The sequence below is a fragment of the Bicyclus anynana genome, chromosome 16, assembly GCF_947172395.1.
Source record: "Bicyclus anynana chromosome 16, ilBicAnyn1.1, whole genome shotgun sequence".
NCBI lineage: Eukaryota > Metazoa > Arthropoda > Insecta > Lepidoptera > Nymphalidae > Bicyclus > Bicyclus anynana.
Window position 1 is genome coordinate 3,842,800 of NC_069098.1, and position 12,770 is coordinate 3,855,569.

Sequence of the window (12,770 nt, forward strand, 5' to 3'; positions counted from 1 at the left end):
GTGAGATTGTAGTCAAGGGCTAACTTGTAAAGAATTACTTTCTCTGTGGTAGGCGCATAACAAACTGACAAAATTACAGCTTATACTCGTATGTATAATATGAGGAAAGTCTGACTATTGTAGGTTGTTTGAATATTATAGTTTCAGCTACACCTAACATCAAACGGCCTCAATAGCTCAACGGTAAGAGTGATCGGACTAATCACCGAGGGGTGGTGGTTCGATCCCCGCCCCGTTGGTCTATTGTCGTAACCACTCCGAGCACAGCCTTTCCCGATATGACAAATATTCCTTTAAAAAAATAAAAAAATAAAAAATAATAATAAAAAAACTGCTAGTGTGAAAGGGGCTTTATTATTTTAATAACGTTTATTATAGGCGTCGATGAATAATTACAGGTCACACACCCCTACGATTCCAAACCGATTATCTAGATATTTTGAAATGCCGTCGATTGATTTTCTGTCCGTGTATACTCGTACCTAGTATGTCGAACATTTTTGTCACTGTAAATATTATTTTAGTATTCAATATTTCACCCCGTGGTATTTGCTTCCACACGACTAACAGTGCTTTATTGCGGTCACCATACATCTAGTTTGATGTATATTTTTATGGTCTGTATATCTATAAATCTATTTTCAAATTCCGTTTGTAACAGTTGAACAATATTGATGCGTTTTTTTCAACTGAAATATTCACAATTTGTTTTGTGTTAGATTAAAGTAGAATAATATAAAACCGACAAAATGTGTATCGGGCCACTGTAGTGGAGGGTTCCGCAATTAAACGTTTGAGGTTTTCTTAATTGGTCTAGCTGGTGAGAGGCTCCGGCAGTGGCTAGTTAGCACCCTACCGACATAGACGCACCGCCAAGCGATTTAGTGTTCCGGTACGATGTCGTGTAGAAACCAAAAGTTGTGTGGATTTTCATCCTCCTCCTAACAAGTTAGCCCGCTTCCATCTTAGATTACATCATCACTTACCATCAGGTGAGATTGTAGTCAAGGGCTAATTTGTAAAGAATTAAAAAAAAAAACCAATGCCGATTTAGAATAATGGTCTTTGGTTGATCGATTTTATAATTTTATTTCCTACTTGGCTTTGATTGCCTACATAAATATATGGAGTATCTCTGCGTGATCGAACCAGAATTGAGGGGATCCGCAGAAGAACCAAAGTCACAGACATAGCTCAACGAGTTGCGAAGCTGAAGTGACAATGAGCGGGGCACGTAGTTCGAAGAGCCGATGGACGTTGGGGTCCCAAAGTGCTGGAATGGCGACCCCGCACTAGTAAGCGCAGTGTTGGTCGACCCCCTACCAGGTGGACTGATGACATCAAGTGAGTCGCAGGGATTTGCTGGATGCAAGTGACTCAGTATCGTGAGTCCCGTGAGTTTGTAAGTCCCTACAAAAGGCCTATGCCCTGCAGTGGACATCCATCGGCTGATATGATGATGGTCATGATGTATACTCTAATTCTAAAATATTTTTTACGGACAATACTTATAAACAACCGTAAAGCTAGCAGAGAGGGGGGTAGTTTTATTACTAAAAGTGTGTTATAATCTAACCCTAACGATTTTATCATTGAAATTCCAAGTGCAATAATTTAGAAACTCAAAACGCTGATATGCACGAAATAAGCCAGAAAGTTTCAAAGAAAATCTTTTCAAGAACCAAATTCTGTGCAAACATACGTTATATTTACTAGGTGGCTATGCGGATCAGGGGTCAATTTCTTGGCTAAACTTGCCTTTGGTGTAACGCCCGCGCGCCCGAATCCTTTGGCGGCGCGCCAAAAGACCTAAGATTTGAACCGTGCCAAGCTCACACACCTATGCAGAGATAGTCACACACATTACAAAGAGTCGACTATTAGAGTCAAGTCACTGAGAGGTCGAAACGACTAGATTTGCCTATGTAGAATTTGTGCAGTCGTTTAAATATAGTAAACTTTAAGGCCGTGATAGCTCAGTGGATTTGACCTTTGCCTTTGATTCGGCGCGATTTCGAATCCAGTTCAAGACGAGCAATCCTACTTTTAAGTTACATTATAGTTAGTTACATTATAAAGAAATAAATATGTGTCCCTAACGGTAAAGGAAAAACATCGTAAAGCACCCTGCATACCTGAGAATTTTCTTAATTCTCTACGTGTGTCAGCCTGTATCCGTTCACTGCTGGACATAGGCTTTTCTAGAGCGCACCACTACTCACGATCCTCAGACTTCCTCATCCAGGACCATCTAGACGGAGGGCATCCTATACAGTACAGTAGTCTTCACTCCAGAACACGTTTGCCCCAATAGCCATCTGTTCTGCGACAATTATGACCCGCACATTGCCACTTCAGCTTGCTAACCCTTTGGGCTACGTCAATTAATTTCTACGTGTATAAAGTCAGTGAGATGATCTACTCGTATAGTCTAACCCCTCTTTTTCTGTGAGAATATCCGTGCTCAACAGTGATCCGAATGTGGATTGAGAATGATTTTTTTTTTAATTGAAATAAAGATATGAAGCTTTTACTATTTGAAAAATAAATAAGAATGTTTTAAAATACTATGCTCCTTACTCATTGTTATTATTTCTGGCAGAACTTTTGCGCTCGCCAAAACTTGATGTATGGTGTGTTTTGGCAAGTTACTACTGCACGGTTTCATTAGGGAGCCAACAGCAAACACAAAATTTAGAAACAAAGCAATGTTGACTTAACAGGTGTTGTTTTTTTAAGACCTACTTAAGAAGCTATAGCACAGAAACAAGAAATCCAAATTTTTCCCAAATTTCTTTGGGTTTTGTGATTGATGAGTTTTCCTAATAATTTTTCCGACAAAAAATAAAGTGAATATTTATATAATAACTTGCGGACGTCCGCATGGAATTCAGTTTATCACAAATACCGCGGGAATCGTGGATTTTTCCGAGATGAAAAGTATAGCCTACAAGTATGAGTAAAATCTATTTTCATTCCAAATTTCAGCCAAATCGCTTCCGTAGCCGCAGCGTAAAGAAGGAACAAACATACACACTTACACACAAACTTTCGCCTTTATAATATTCGTGTGATATAGATCTCAAGCTCTCAGCAATTTTATAGCTGCTACCCGATTTTCCCATGTCGTGCTATATACTCATAGCTCTTTGTTACAAGTGTTCGTTGCATATTCTGCGAAGTAACGATTAAAATTTTTCTTATAAAGGGGATTGCAAAATCACATTTGCGAAAGCACGTTAACTTTTAAACATTTTGTGGAATAATTCTTTCAACTAAATATTTCGAAATAAATACCATAAAAACTTCAATTTCTGAAACAAAGTTACTAATAAATAATTTACGAGATGTTGAGGAAAACCCGCAAAAACAGAGAAACCTGTGATGAACGATGTCTGTCAAAATGGCAATTGATTTTTAATATAATCGCACATAAAAGATTCATTCTGTTTAGTAAAATCTCTCGAGGTACGATTGGTTAGTATTTTATTTGCGACTTTGTCCAAAGAAATCGTCCGCCTCGCACGTTATATACCTACTTGACACTGACGAGGGTGAGACTTCCAACTGTTGACACTCCTCCGTAACTCGGGTGACAGTCAGTACATCCGACAAAGCAAACTGACGCCTTCAAATTGACCTGTATGAAATATTTTCCTTTCGTCAAACAGAAATCACTTATGAGTGTCGAAGGAATACAAGTTAATACTTGAATTCAACGAAAGAAATTTTTATAATAAAGATTTATGTTTAGGATTTTGATTTCGAGATGTTTCTTAGTCTCTGGAGTAATAATTTGTCGTAATTCTACTTTACGGTTTGAAATTGATATCGTAATTGATGGGAATGTAAAAATTGAGTTGCATTTAGAATGACGTATAATATGGATATTCATCATGGAAGTTAGAAAAATAAACAGAAATATTGCAACATAGCCAAACCTTAATCTAACATAGCCAAACAATCATGCTGGACGAAATACATGATGCAAGCTACAGTGCAATAATTTTGCTCAATAAATCATTTATTCATTTATTCAAATCATTTATTAATTTATTCATTTATTCATTTAATTCGGAAAAAAATCTCACTTCAAGTCCACAGCCTCATTCCCCAAGAACAAGTCCAAGACTCCAAGACTCATTTTTGTTTTAATTTATTTACATTAAAAATTATTTTATTCCTCATTTCAGGCTCAGATCTCGTCTTATGGTTGGTTTAGATTCCTGTAATATAAGTTGGGGTTCAAGATACCCCTTAATCTGAGAAAAGCTCACAAAAAGCTCAGGTTTCTTGCTGGTGCTCAAACTAAATCCCAATAGCCCCATTCAAAGGGTTGATCAATTCTATTGTACACAGTAATGAACAAACTATGTTAGTACAAGAATTAAATAGTTGCTAATGGCTTTCAATATATTACACGAACGGCCCAGGTTGGGCCAATTACGTTTTGCGCCAAAATTTGTTGCTCATTTTCCTTATTGGAAAATAATTAACGCTAGATTGCCACAATTGACTGCTGCAATGTATTTCAAATTACCCACACTACTCATTTGAGGGGTATCTCTTACCTAATCTTTTCATCCGTAAACAAAATGACGTATTAAATATCGTAGTCGCTCACTATGGGCCTCGTAAAAAGGCTCAGAGTCACAAAGCGACACAGCGAGCGATGGAACGAGCTATGTTAGGAGTATCTCTGCGTGATCGAACCAGAAATGAGGAAATCTGCAGAAGAACCAAAGTCACCGCTTAAGTCAAAGCTCAGCGAGTTGCGAAGCTGAAGTGGCAATGGGCGGGGCACATAGTTCGAAGAGCCGATGGACGTTGGGGTCCCAAAGTGCTGGAATGGCGACCCCGCACTAGTAAGCGCAGTGTTGGCGACCCCACACCAGGTGGACTGACGACATCAAGCGAGTCGCAGGGATTCGTTGGATGCAGGTGGCTCAGTATGGTGATGTTTGGAAGTCAATACAAAAGGCCTATGTCCTGCAGGACGTCCATCGGCTGATATGATGATGATGATGAAACATTGTAGATACAATCGTACTATAAAAAATAAAAAAAATAAAAATAAAATAAAATAAAATATGTTTATTTCAGGACTATATGTTGATTATGCGGTTATTGATTTTTACGTGAAAATTCCTAGTCAACAGAATTTTCCTTTATGCCTTTTGAGTGAAAATTTAGACGTGTTTGATCTCACGTAACGCGTTGCAAATCCAGACTGCCTATGTTACAAAGGAGTAGTAAATGAAGCCGGTCTTACGAAGCCTTGATGGCTAAAGCTTATGGAACTATGTCTAAATCTAAACTGACATAGTTAGTCAGGGTATATTTCTCATTAATCCATACTTTTTAATATTTTAAATGTGAAAGTGCGTGTGTCTGGCTGTTTGTTTGTCCGTCTTTCACGGCAAAACGGAGCGACGAATTGACGTGATTTTTAAGTGAAAATAGTTGGAAGGATAGGGAGTGACATGGGCTACTTTTTGTCTTTTTCTAACCCCCCACATCCTTAAAATAGGGGGTGTAATTTTGTATGGACAATTACGCAATTTTCAAGGTAGAGAGCTAAAAATTGGTATGCAGACTATGTGTGACTAATTTAGGGTAGGGATAGAATACGGGTAGTGTACAGGTAGAGGTAGGGTACGGGTAAGGGAAGGGTACCGGTAGGGTAGGTGTAGAGTAGGACTAGGGTAGGAGTAGGTAAGGGTAGGTAAGGGTAGAGTAGGAGTAGGGTAGGATTAGTATAGGGTAGGGTAGGAGTAGGGTAGAATAGGGTAGGTATAGGGAAGAAGTGAAAGCGAAGCTTGACCGGGTCCGCTAGTAAGTAGTGTCTATAATCTAGGAATCATGGAGCGAGCTATGTTTGGAGTTTCTCTGCGTGATCGAATCAGAAATGAGGAGACCCGTAGACAAACCAAAGTCACCGACGCTCAGCGAGTGGCAATGTGCAGGCCACATAGTTCGGGAAGCCGTTGGAGTCCCAAGGTGCTGGAAAAGCGACCCCGCACCGGAAAGCGCAATGTTGGTTACCCTCTACTAGATGTACCGAGGACATCAAGCTTGGAAATCCATGCAAGAGGCCGTTAATAATAATGATTAATAACCTATTTGAACTTGTGGTGGTAAGCTTACTTACTTTGTATGAGAACTGTGAAAGTGTTAAATTGTTTGCATTATTATGATTATTATAATAATTACTTATTATGAATCGTTACAATATCTCGTTATAATTAAAATGCGGATGGTATGAAGAGAGGAATTTATTCTAAATAGGCAAATTTATTCGCTCGGGCGCAGAAGCTATCAACGCTAATGAAATCGGAAATTGTGAGAATATTTGCGTCGCATAGCGTTTTGTTGGGAGCTCAATTGAAAATATAAATAATATTGTACTAATTTATTGTAGGTACGAAGATCTTTTGTCTAATTTTAATTAATAGTCTGTTTTGTTGTAATTTACAAGGAATTTCTAAAAGGATTTGTCTCAGAGCATTGGACAGAGTTGAATAAACAGTAGCCTAGCCAAGTGGCCCGATTATCTTTCCACCGTCGCTAACGCTTCGAAAACTAGAAAGATGAAAGGGAATGACATTTGCTATTCACGAGTCACGTGAATAGCAAATGTCATTCCCTGTCATTCCCATACATCTTTCTCGTTTTCGAAGCGTTAGCGACCGTAGAAAGAGAATCGACGTGCCACTTGGCTAAGGGGGCAGATGCTTTATAAACTTATTACTAGATGGCACAATTCTCTAAATACCTAAATATCAAAATACATTTTATACAAAATTCAATTTAAATATCAAAAATTATTTTAAGGTTTATTAAACCACAGAATTTATATCACTTAAGTTTCACACTTAGGTTAAGTATACAACTATTCTAAGAAAAAGATATTTTTTGTAAAATAAACAAAATCTACTACTTTCCCGATATTGTGGCTTTATAAAGCCACAATATCGGGAAAGTAGCCACAATATCGCTATAGTTCGTCAAACGACGAGTCACGCTCACGAGATCAACCTTGTTATGCTCGCAGATAACTTCGCTGTTGCATCCGTACGTCATACAATATTCAACTCTATTCCGTACTAATAAGATTGGTTTCAGAACACGCGTTCGGTGTATTATTGTTTGGATGGACTCGTACACGCGCACACAAGACCGCGGGTCGATATCCCAGCGCGAGCCGCGAGCCGCCATTTTGCAACGTGCATTCATCAAGAACGGTTGTCATGTTATCTGTTGCTGTCTAGTGCTTGAATCCTATTAAATATTCCACAATGCCTCGTTTTTCAGTAAGTATTAGGTTATTTATTTGACTTGCTTAATGTTAATTTATTCTTAATTTTTAATTTGTTTGAATTTGAATTTATTATTTTTAAATTATTTTGTTTGTTTAATATTCATTTTGTAATTTAAGATTTATTATTGTAATTATTATTTCTGATTGCTCGAGAGGCGAATTGGGAAACTGTAATGTCTGGGCATATTTCATGTATATAAATAAATAAATAAATAATTTCTTTGTCTATGCTCTTAGTTTCCTTGATACTGATACTGTACAGAATTAGTAATTGCATTTTGAAAACTTTAGTGTGAATATTTTTATTTGTCATTTGGATCGTATAACTGCTATGAACTCCAATTAATTATTTGTCCGTGAAAGATTTAGGAAAGCAGAAGCACAGAAGTTTGCCTTAGGGTTCAAATACCACAGATACTCATAGGAGTAGTAATTTAACGGTAAACAATATAATAGGTTATGTTCTTATGGATTTCGAACATTTGATTTCCGAGTATTCAAGCATTGGAATAATAATAATAATATATACCATTCAATTTAGAAATGTCTGGATAAGTGTGTATTTTTTTATTCCTTACAAGTTAGCCCTTACCTGATGGTACACTTACTATCAGGTATGATGCAATGATGGAAGCGGCTAACTTGTTAGGAGGTGGATGAAAATCCACAACCCTTTCGGTTTCTACACGACATCATACCGGAACGCTAAATCGATTGGCGATACGTCTTTGTCGGTAGGGTGGTAACTAGTCACGGCCGAACGTCTCCCACCAGCCAGACCTAGAACAATTAAGAAAACCTTAATTGACCCAGCCAGGGATCAAACCAGGACCTTTGGCTTGTAAATCCACCGCGCACACCGTCAAAATGTCTTTTGTATGTATCTACCTAAGGTTTATGAGCAGTGATAGCCTAGTGGATATGACCTCTGCCTCCGATTCCGGAGGGTGTGGGTTCGAATCCGGTCCCGGGCATGCACCTCCAACTTTTCAGTTGTGTGCATTTTAAGAAATTAAATATCACGTGTCTCAATCGGTGAAGGAAAACATCGTGAGGAAACCTGCATACCAGAGAATTATCTTCATTCTCTGCGTGTGTGAAGTCTGCCAATCCGCATTGGGCCAGCGTGGTGGACTATTGGCCTAACCCCTCTCATTCTGAGAGGAGACTCGAGCTCAGCAGTGAGCCGAATATGGGTTGATGACGACGACCTAAGGTTTCTTTAGTCAAGCTTTCTGTTACTATTACCAAATTTTCATTTCTACTAATTGATCTGACCTAAAGATTTCTATCTACGTATCGTTTGTAAGTATTTTTTTACATTTTAGGTCGGTTCGTCAAGTCAAGTCGTCAATTTACGGCTCCACAGTCACGAGTTCATCTCCAAATTCATTGACGCATTCCGCAAGAACCCATGTCTGTGGAATACGCAAAACCCTGAATATAGAAAAAAGAAGTCCAAAGTATTAGCATATATTAGGCTGATGAAGTATGCACAGAAGGTTGAACCTACAATCACTGTCATTGACATAAAAAGGAAGCTCCAGTCTATACGCGCTTCGCATCGAAAAGAAAGAAGAAAAGTTTCTGAGAGTTTAAAGTCAGCTAAAACGTCGGATGATGTATATGTTCCCAAATTATGGTATTATAAGCAACTTGAGTTTCTAAACCAGCACATGGAAGGTATGTATAGATATAGTAAATATCAATAAACTTAGTTTTAAAACCAAACCACTCTACTATGTAGAGGTCTGAATTTGATCTAAATAATATATTTTTTAATTTATTTGGTATAACGAACAGTAAACGATTAAGATTTAAAAAATATCTATAACTTATTAATAACACTCGATCATCAACCAGCACCGTTAACCACAGATTAATTGCATTAAATATTGAAAATTTAAGCTTCTTTTACATTATAATTTCACATTTTTAGTGACAATTGCTTTTTGAATTAACTTGGACGAGTATCAAATAAGTCTACATTAGTATATCATTGTAGATTCGCAGTAAAATATATAATTAAAATAATCCCCTATCTCCTATACCTTAGATCAGAAATCTTCTTTGGCAATGCTAACGTATTAATTATGTTGAATAAATTTTTATTTATATATGTTGGAATATAAAGTTACTTTATTAATTAGTTATATTTCAGATTCATGGGAAAAATCCAATATAGACAGCATAACTGAAAAGTCAAATATTGCATCCGATAGGTTAATTGCTGATGACAATTCATCAGAGAAATGTATTCCTTCTTTCGAGGAACTTGAAATCAAAGAATATGTAAGCGACGACGAAGATAATATCTCTGTAAAATCTGTTGTAAGTAACATTTCATTGTTCACTGTCAAAAGTAATTGGATTAAAAAAAAAATTAATTTAAGATAAAAGTTCCCTTATAGAAATAATCATAATTAACACTCAAGATTGGCAAAATAAACTGTAACTACTACTAGGTTAGGTTTACCCATTGGTATCTTAAATGTATTATAATTTTGGTTGCTATTTAACATCGTGCGGAACCCTCTTCACGCGAGTTACAAGTCGCACTTGGCCGTTTCTTTTATTAGTTGAGAGATGTTTAATTATAATTTTCATGACATTCTTTTTTTTAGATTTCAAATGTTTCATCGGAATTAGTGGAATCTGCGCATGAAACTTGGGAATCGCCAAATGCTTCCAATATAATCCCAAAAATAGAACCCAATCAGTCCTTCCAACTCGACGGAAATAACGAATCCACGAATGAAATCCTTAGTTACATTGCGAGGAAAATAGATAATGACAAGGACGAGTATGACATTTTCGGCAAAAACGTAGCAGCAGAACTAAGAACTATGAATCACCAGCAGAGGATTATCGCCAAGAAGCTGATGAACGATGTGATCTTTCATGGCCAATTGCAACAGCTAACTGTGGAAACTCAAATTCAAATTAATAATTTTTATTCGGAATCTTAGGCTAATATTACGTTAATATATATTTACAAATAAAAATATATCATTAATACGTTCTTGTAAAGATTTTTTTGTCTAAATCGATGAATCGTTTAAGTTTATAATCCTAATAATATTATAAACGCGAATGTTTGTATGAATGTATGTTTATTTGGATGTTTGTTACTCTTTAACGCCGCTACTATTGAAGCGATTTGACTGAAATTTGGAATGGAAATAGATTTTACTTTGAATTAACACATAGCCCGGAAAATCCGTAGTTCCCGTGGGATTTGTGAAAAACTGAATTACACGCGGACGAAGTCACGGGTGTCCGCTGGGATACATATTTAGGATTAAATTAAAAGTTATATATATAATCAAAATATGTAACATTTCAGAGTATGTACGGTCTAAAGCGGTACATATTATGAAACGAGATTTTTACGTAACTGCCATGTAGTTCGTTACTTTTGAAAAATCTGAAAAATATTATTATATTCTAAAAGAATTTTTCGCTCTCAAAAGGGAAGTGTAGTTATCAAAAGACGACATTTAGGCAACGCGGCTGCAAGGAAATATTCTTACATTTCGTTTGCTTCCTTAGATGTCGAAACTGATTTACTATGTTGACCTACATTTTTCATAAAAACGGTATATTTTCACAGCATTTCCTCAGTGCATATTTTAAGAAAAATTCATATAAGTTTACGAGTATATGCTCGTACGTACCAAATATGCAGAAACTAAAACTAAAAGGTAAAGTACCTAGAAAACATACTTCGTACTTAGAGGCAATGGTTTCTACTTATTATAACATTCTTGATCTGTTAGGTGAATAAAAAAGTATGTATGTACGAGTATATATGAAAAAGGTCGCCCATAGCTTCCAAGGTTCTAATAAAAACTCAGACCAATTAGTTAGGACCTGCCTCGCTAGTTACCCCTTAGTCAAAACCATATAATCATGATCTATTTTACTTAGGGTAGGGATAGAGTAGGGGTAGGGTTGAGTAGGGAATGGTTTAAGGTAGGGGTAGGGTTAAGTAAAAGGTAGGGTAGGTGTAGGGTAGGGATAGAGTATGGTAGAAGTAGGGCAGGGGCAGGGTAGGGCTAGGGTAGGAGCAGTGTAGGGGTAGGGTGGGTGTAGAATAGGATAGGGGAAGGGAATGAGTCAAAGCGAAGCTTGACTGGGTCCGCTAGTTAATTATTTTAACATCTTAAGTGTAGATAATAATAAAACCACAGTCTACCAGTCAACCTTTATTTGATTAAACGGTAAACTGTGCCATTATAAAGCACTTTCACGGAAAATTTATTTCCGTTAGTGTTACGAGTAAATTGGTATGCTAATCAGTAAATGTTAGTGCTCCAATTTAGGGCAACAGTATCAGTCTGTAATTGTATGCTAATGTAAGCGATGGACTAAAGCTAGTGTCAGTGGATTGACATACAGCTTATTTGCTTGCGCAACTTGATTTGAAGTTAATTTGACGATGCTCAAAATGTGGTGCGAACTCTGATCGTCGCAAAACGTTCAAAATCTGTAAATTTACCCTAAGCTTTGATAACCAATTTCAAACAGAAGATTTTGGTTTCTTTATTTAATTGTGTATTTTCCATAATAACACACAATTATTTATCATCGTCATCATATCAGCCGATGGACGTCCACTGCAGGACATAGGCCTTTTGTAGGGACTTCCAAACATCACGATACTGAGCCGCCTGCATGCAGCGAATCCCTGCGACTCGCTTAATGTCGTCAGTCCACCTGTTGGGGGATCGACCAACACTGCGTTTTCTAGTGCAGGGTCGCCATTCCAGCTTGCATGTATGGTGAGTGTGTGGTGAGTGAGTAGAAGTGGTACATTGTACATTGGTACATTGTACAGTGGTAGGTACATTGTACAATGTATGGTGAGTGAGTAGAAGTGGTACATTCTAACATTGAACATCTAATGTTTTGCCACATTTGTAACGAATTCCTAATAATGCTAAAATATCCAAAATTGCGAAATCAACCGTACACTTACCGGGTCATTTTTAATGTCACAAAAAAGAAGACAAAATAACAAATTAAAATTTTTACTATAAAAAACTTCTAGAAGATTGTAGCTGTATATCTTACTAATATTATAACTCCTGCTTCCTCCTACTCCTTAACGCCGCAACTACTAAACCAATTTGGCTGAAATTTGAAACGAAGATAGACAATAAATAATTTATTGTGTGTGATGATGCAGTCTAAAATGGAAGCGGGCTAACTTGTTAGGAGGAGGATGAAAATCCACACCCCTTTCGGTTTCTACACGGCATCGTACCGGAACGCTAAATCGCTTGGCGGTAGGGTGGTAACTAGCCACGGCCGAAGCCTCCCACCAGCCATATATGAGCTACATTTCATCCCGGAAATATCAATGGTTCCCACGGGATTTCCAAAAAACTAAATTCTAGTTAGCGTTAACGTTTTCATATTTCAAATATGAATAAATATTATGAAG

General features: G+C 37.1%; 1 protein-coding gene across 1 annotated transcript; it reads left to right on the forward strand.

The window, feature by feature from the left end:
• The first annotated feature begins 7,182 nt into the window (after positions 1–7,182).
• On the forward strand, positions 7,183–10,339 carry LOC112053569 (uncharacterized). Its single transcript, XM_024093029.2, has 4 exons — positions 7,183–7,313; positions 8,650–9,004; positions 9,483–9,652; positions 9,946–10,339. The coding sequence occupies exons 1-4, from the start codon at positions 7,299–7,301 to the stop codon at positions 10,288–10,290; spliced, it is 885 nt and encodes a 294-aa protein (XP_023948797.2). The 5' UTR covers positions 7,183–7,298; the 3' UTR covers positions 10,291–10,339.
• The last annotated feature ends 2,431 nt before the right edge of the window (positions 10,340–12,770 follow it).

Excerpts from the sequence above, each read along its gene's own strand:
- LOC112053569 (XM_024093029.2), top strand. Across the intron at positions 9,005-9,482 it reads TCTAAACCAGCACATGGAAG|ATTCATGGGAAAAATCCAAT; the intron begins GTATGTATAGAT and ends GTTATATTTCAG. Across the intron at positions 9,653-9,945 it reads ATATCTCTGTAAAATCTGTT|ATTTCAAATGTTTCATCGGA; the intron begins GTAAGTAACATT and ends TCTTTTTTTTAG.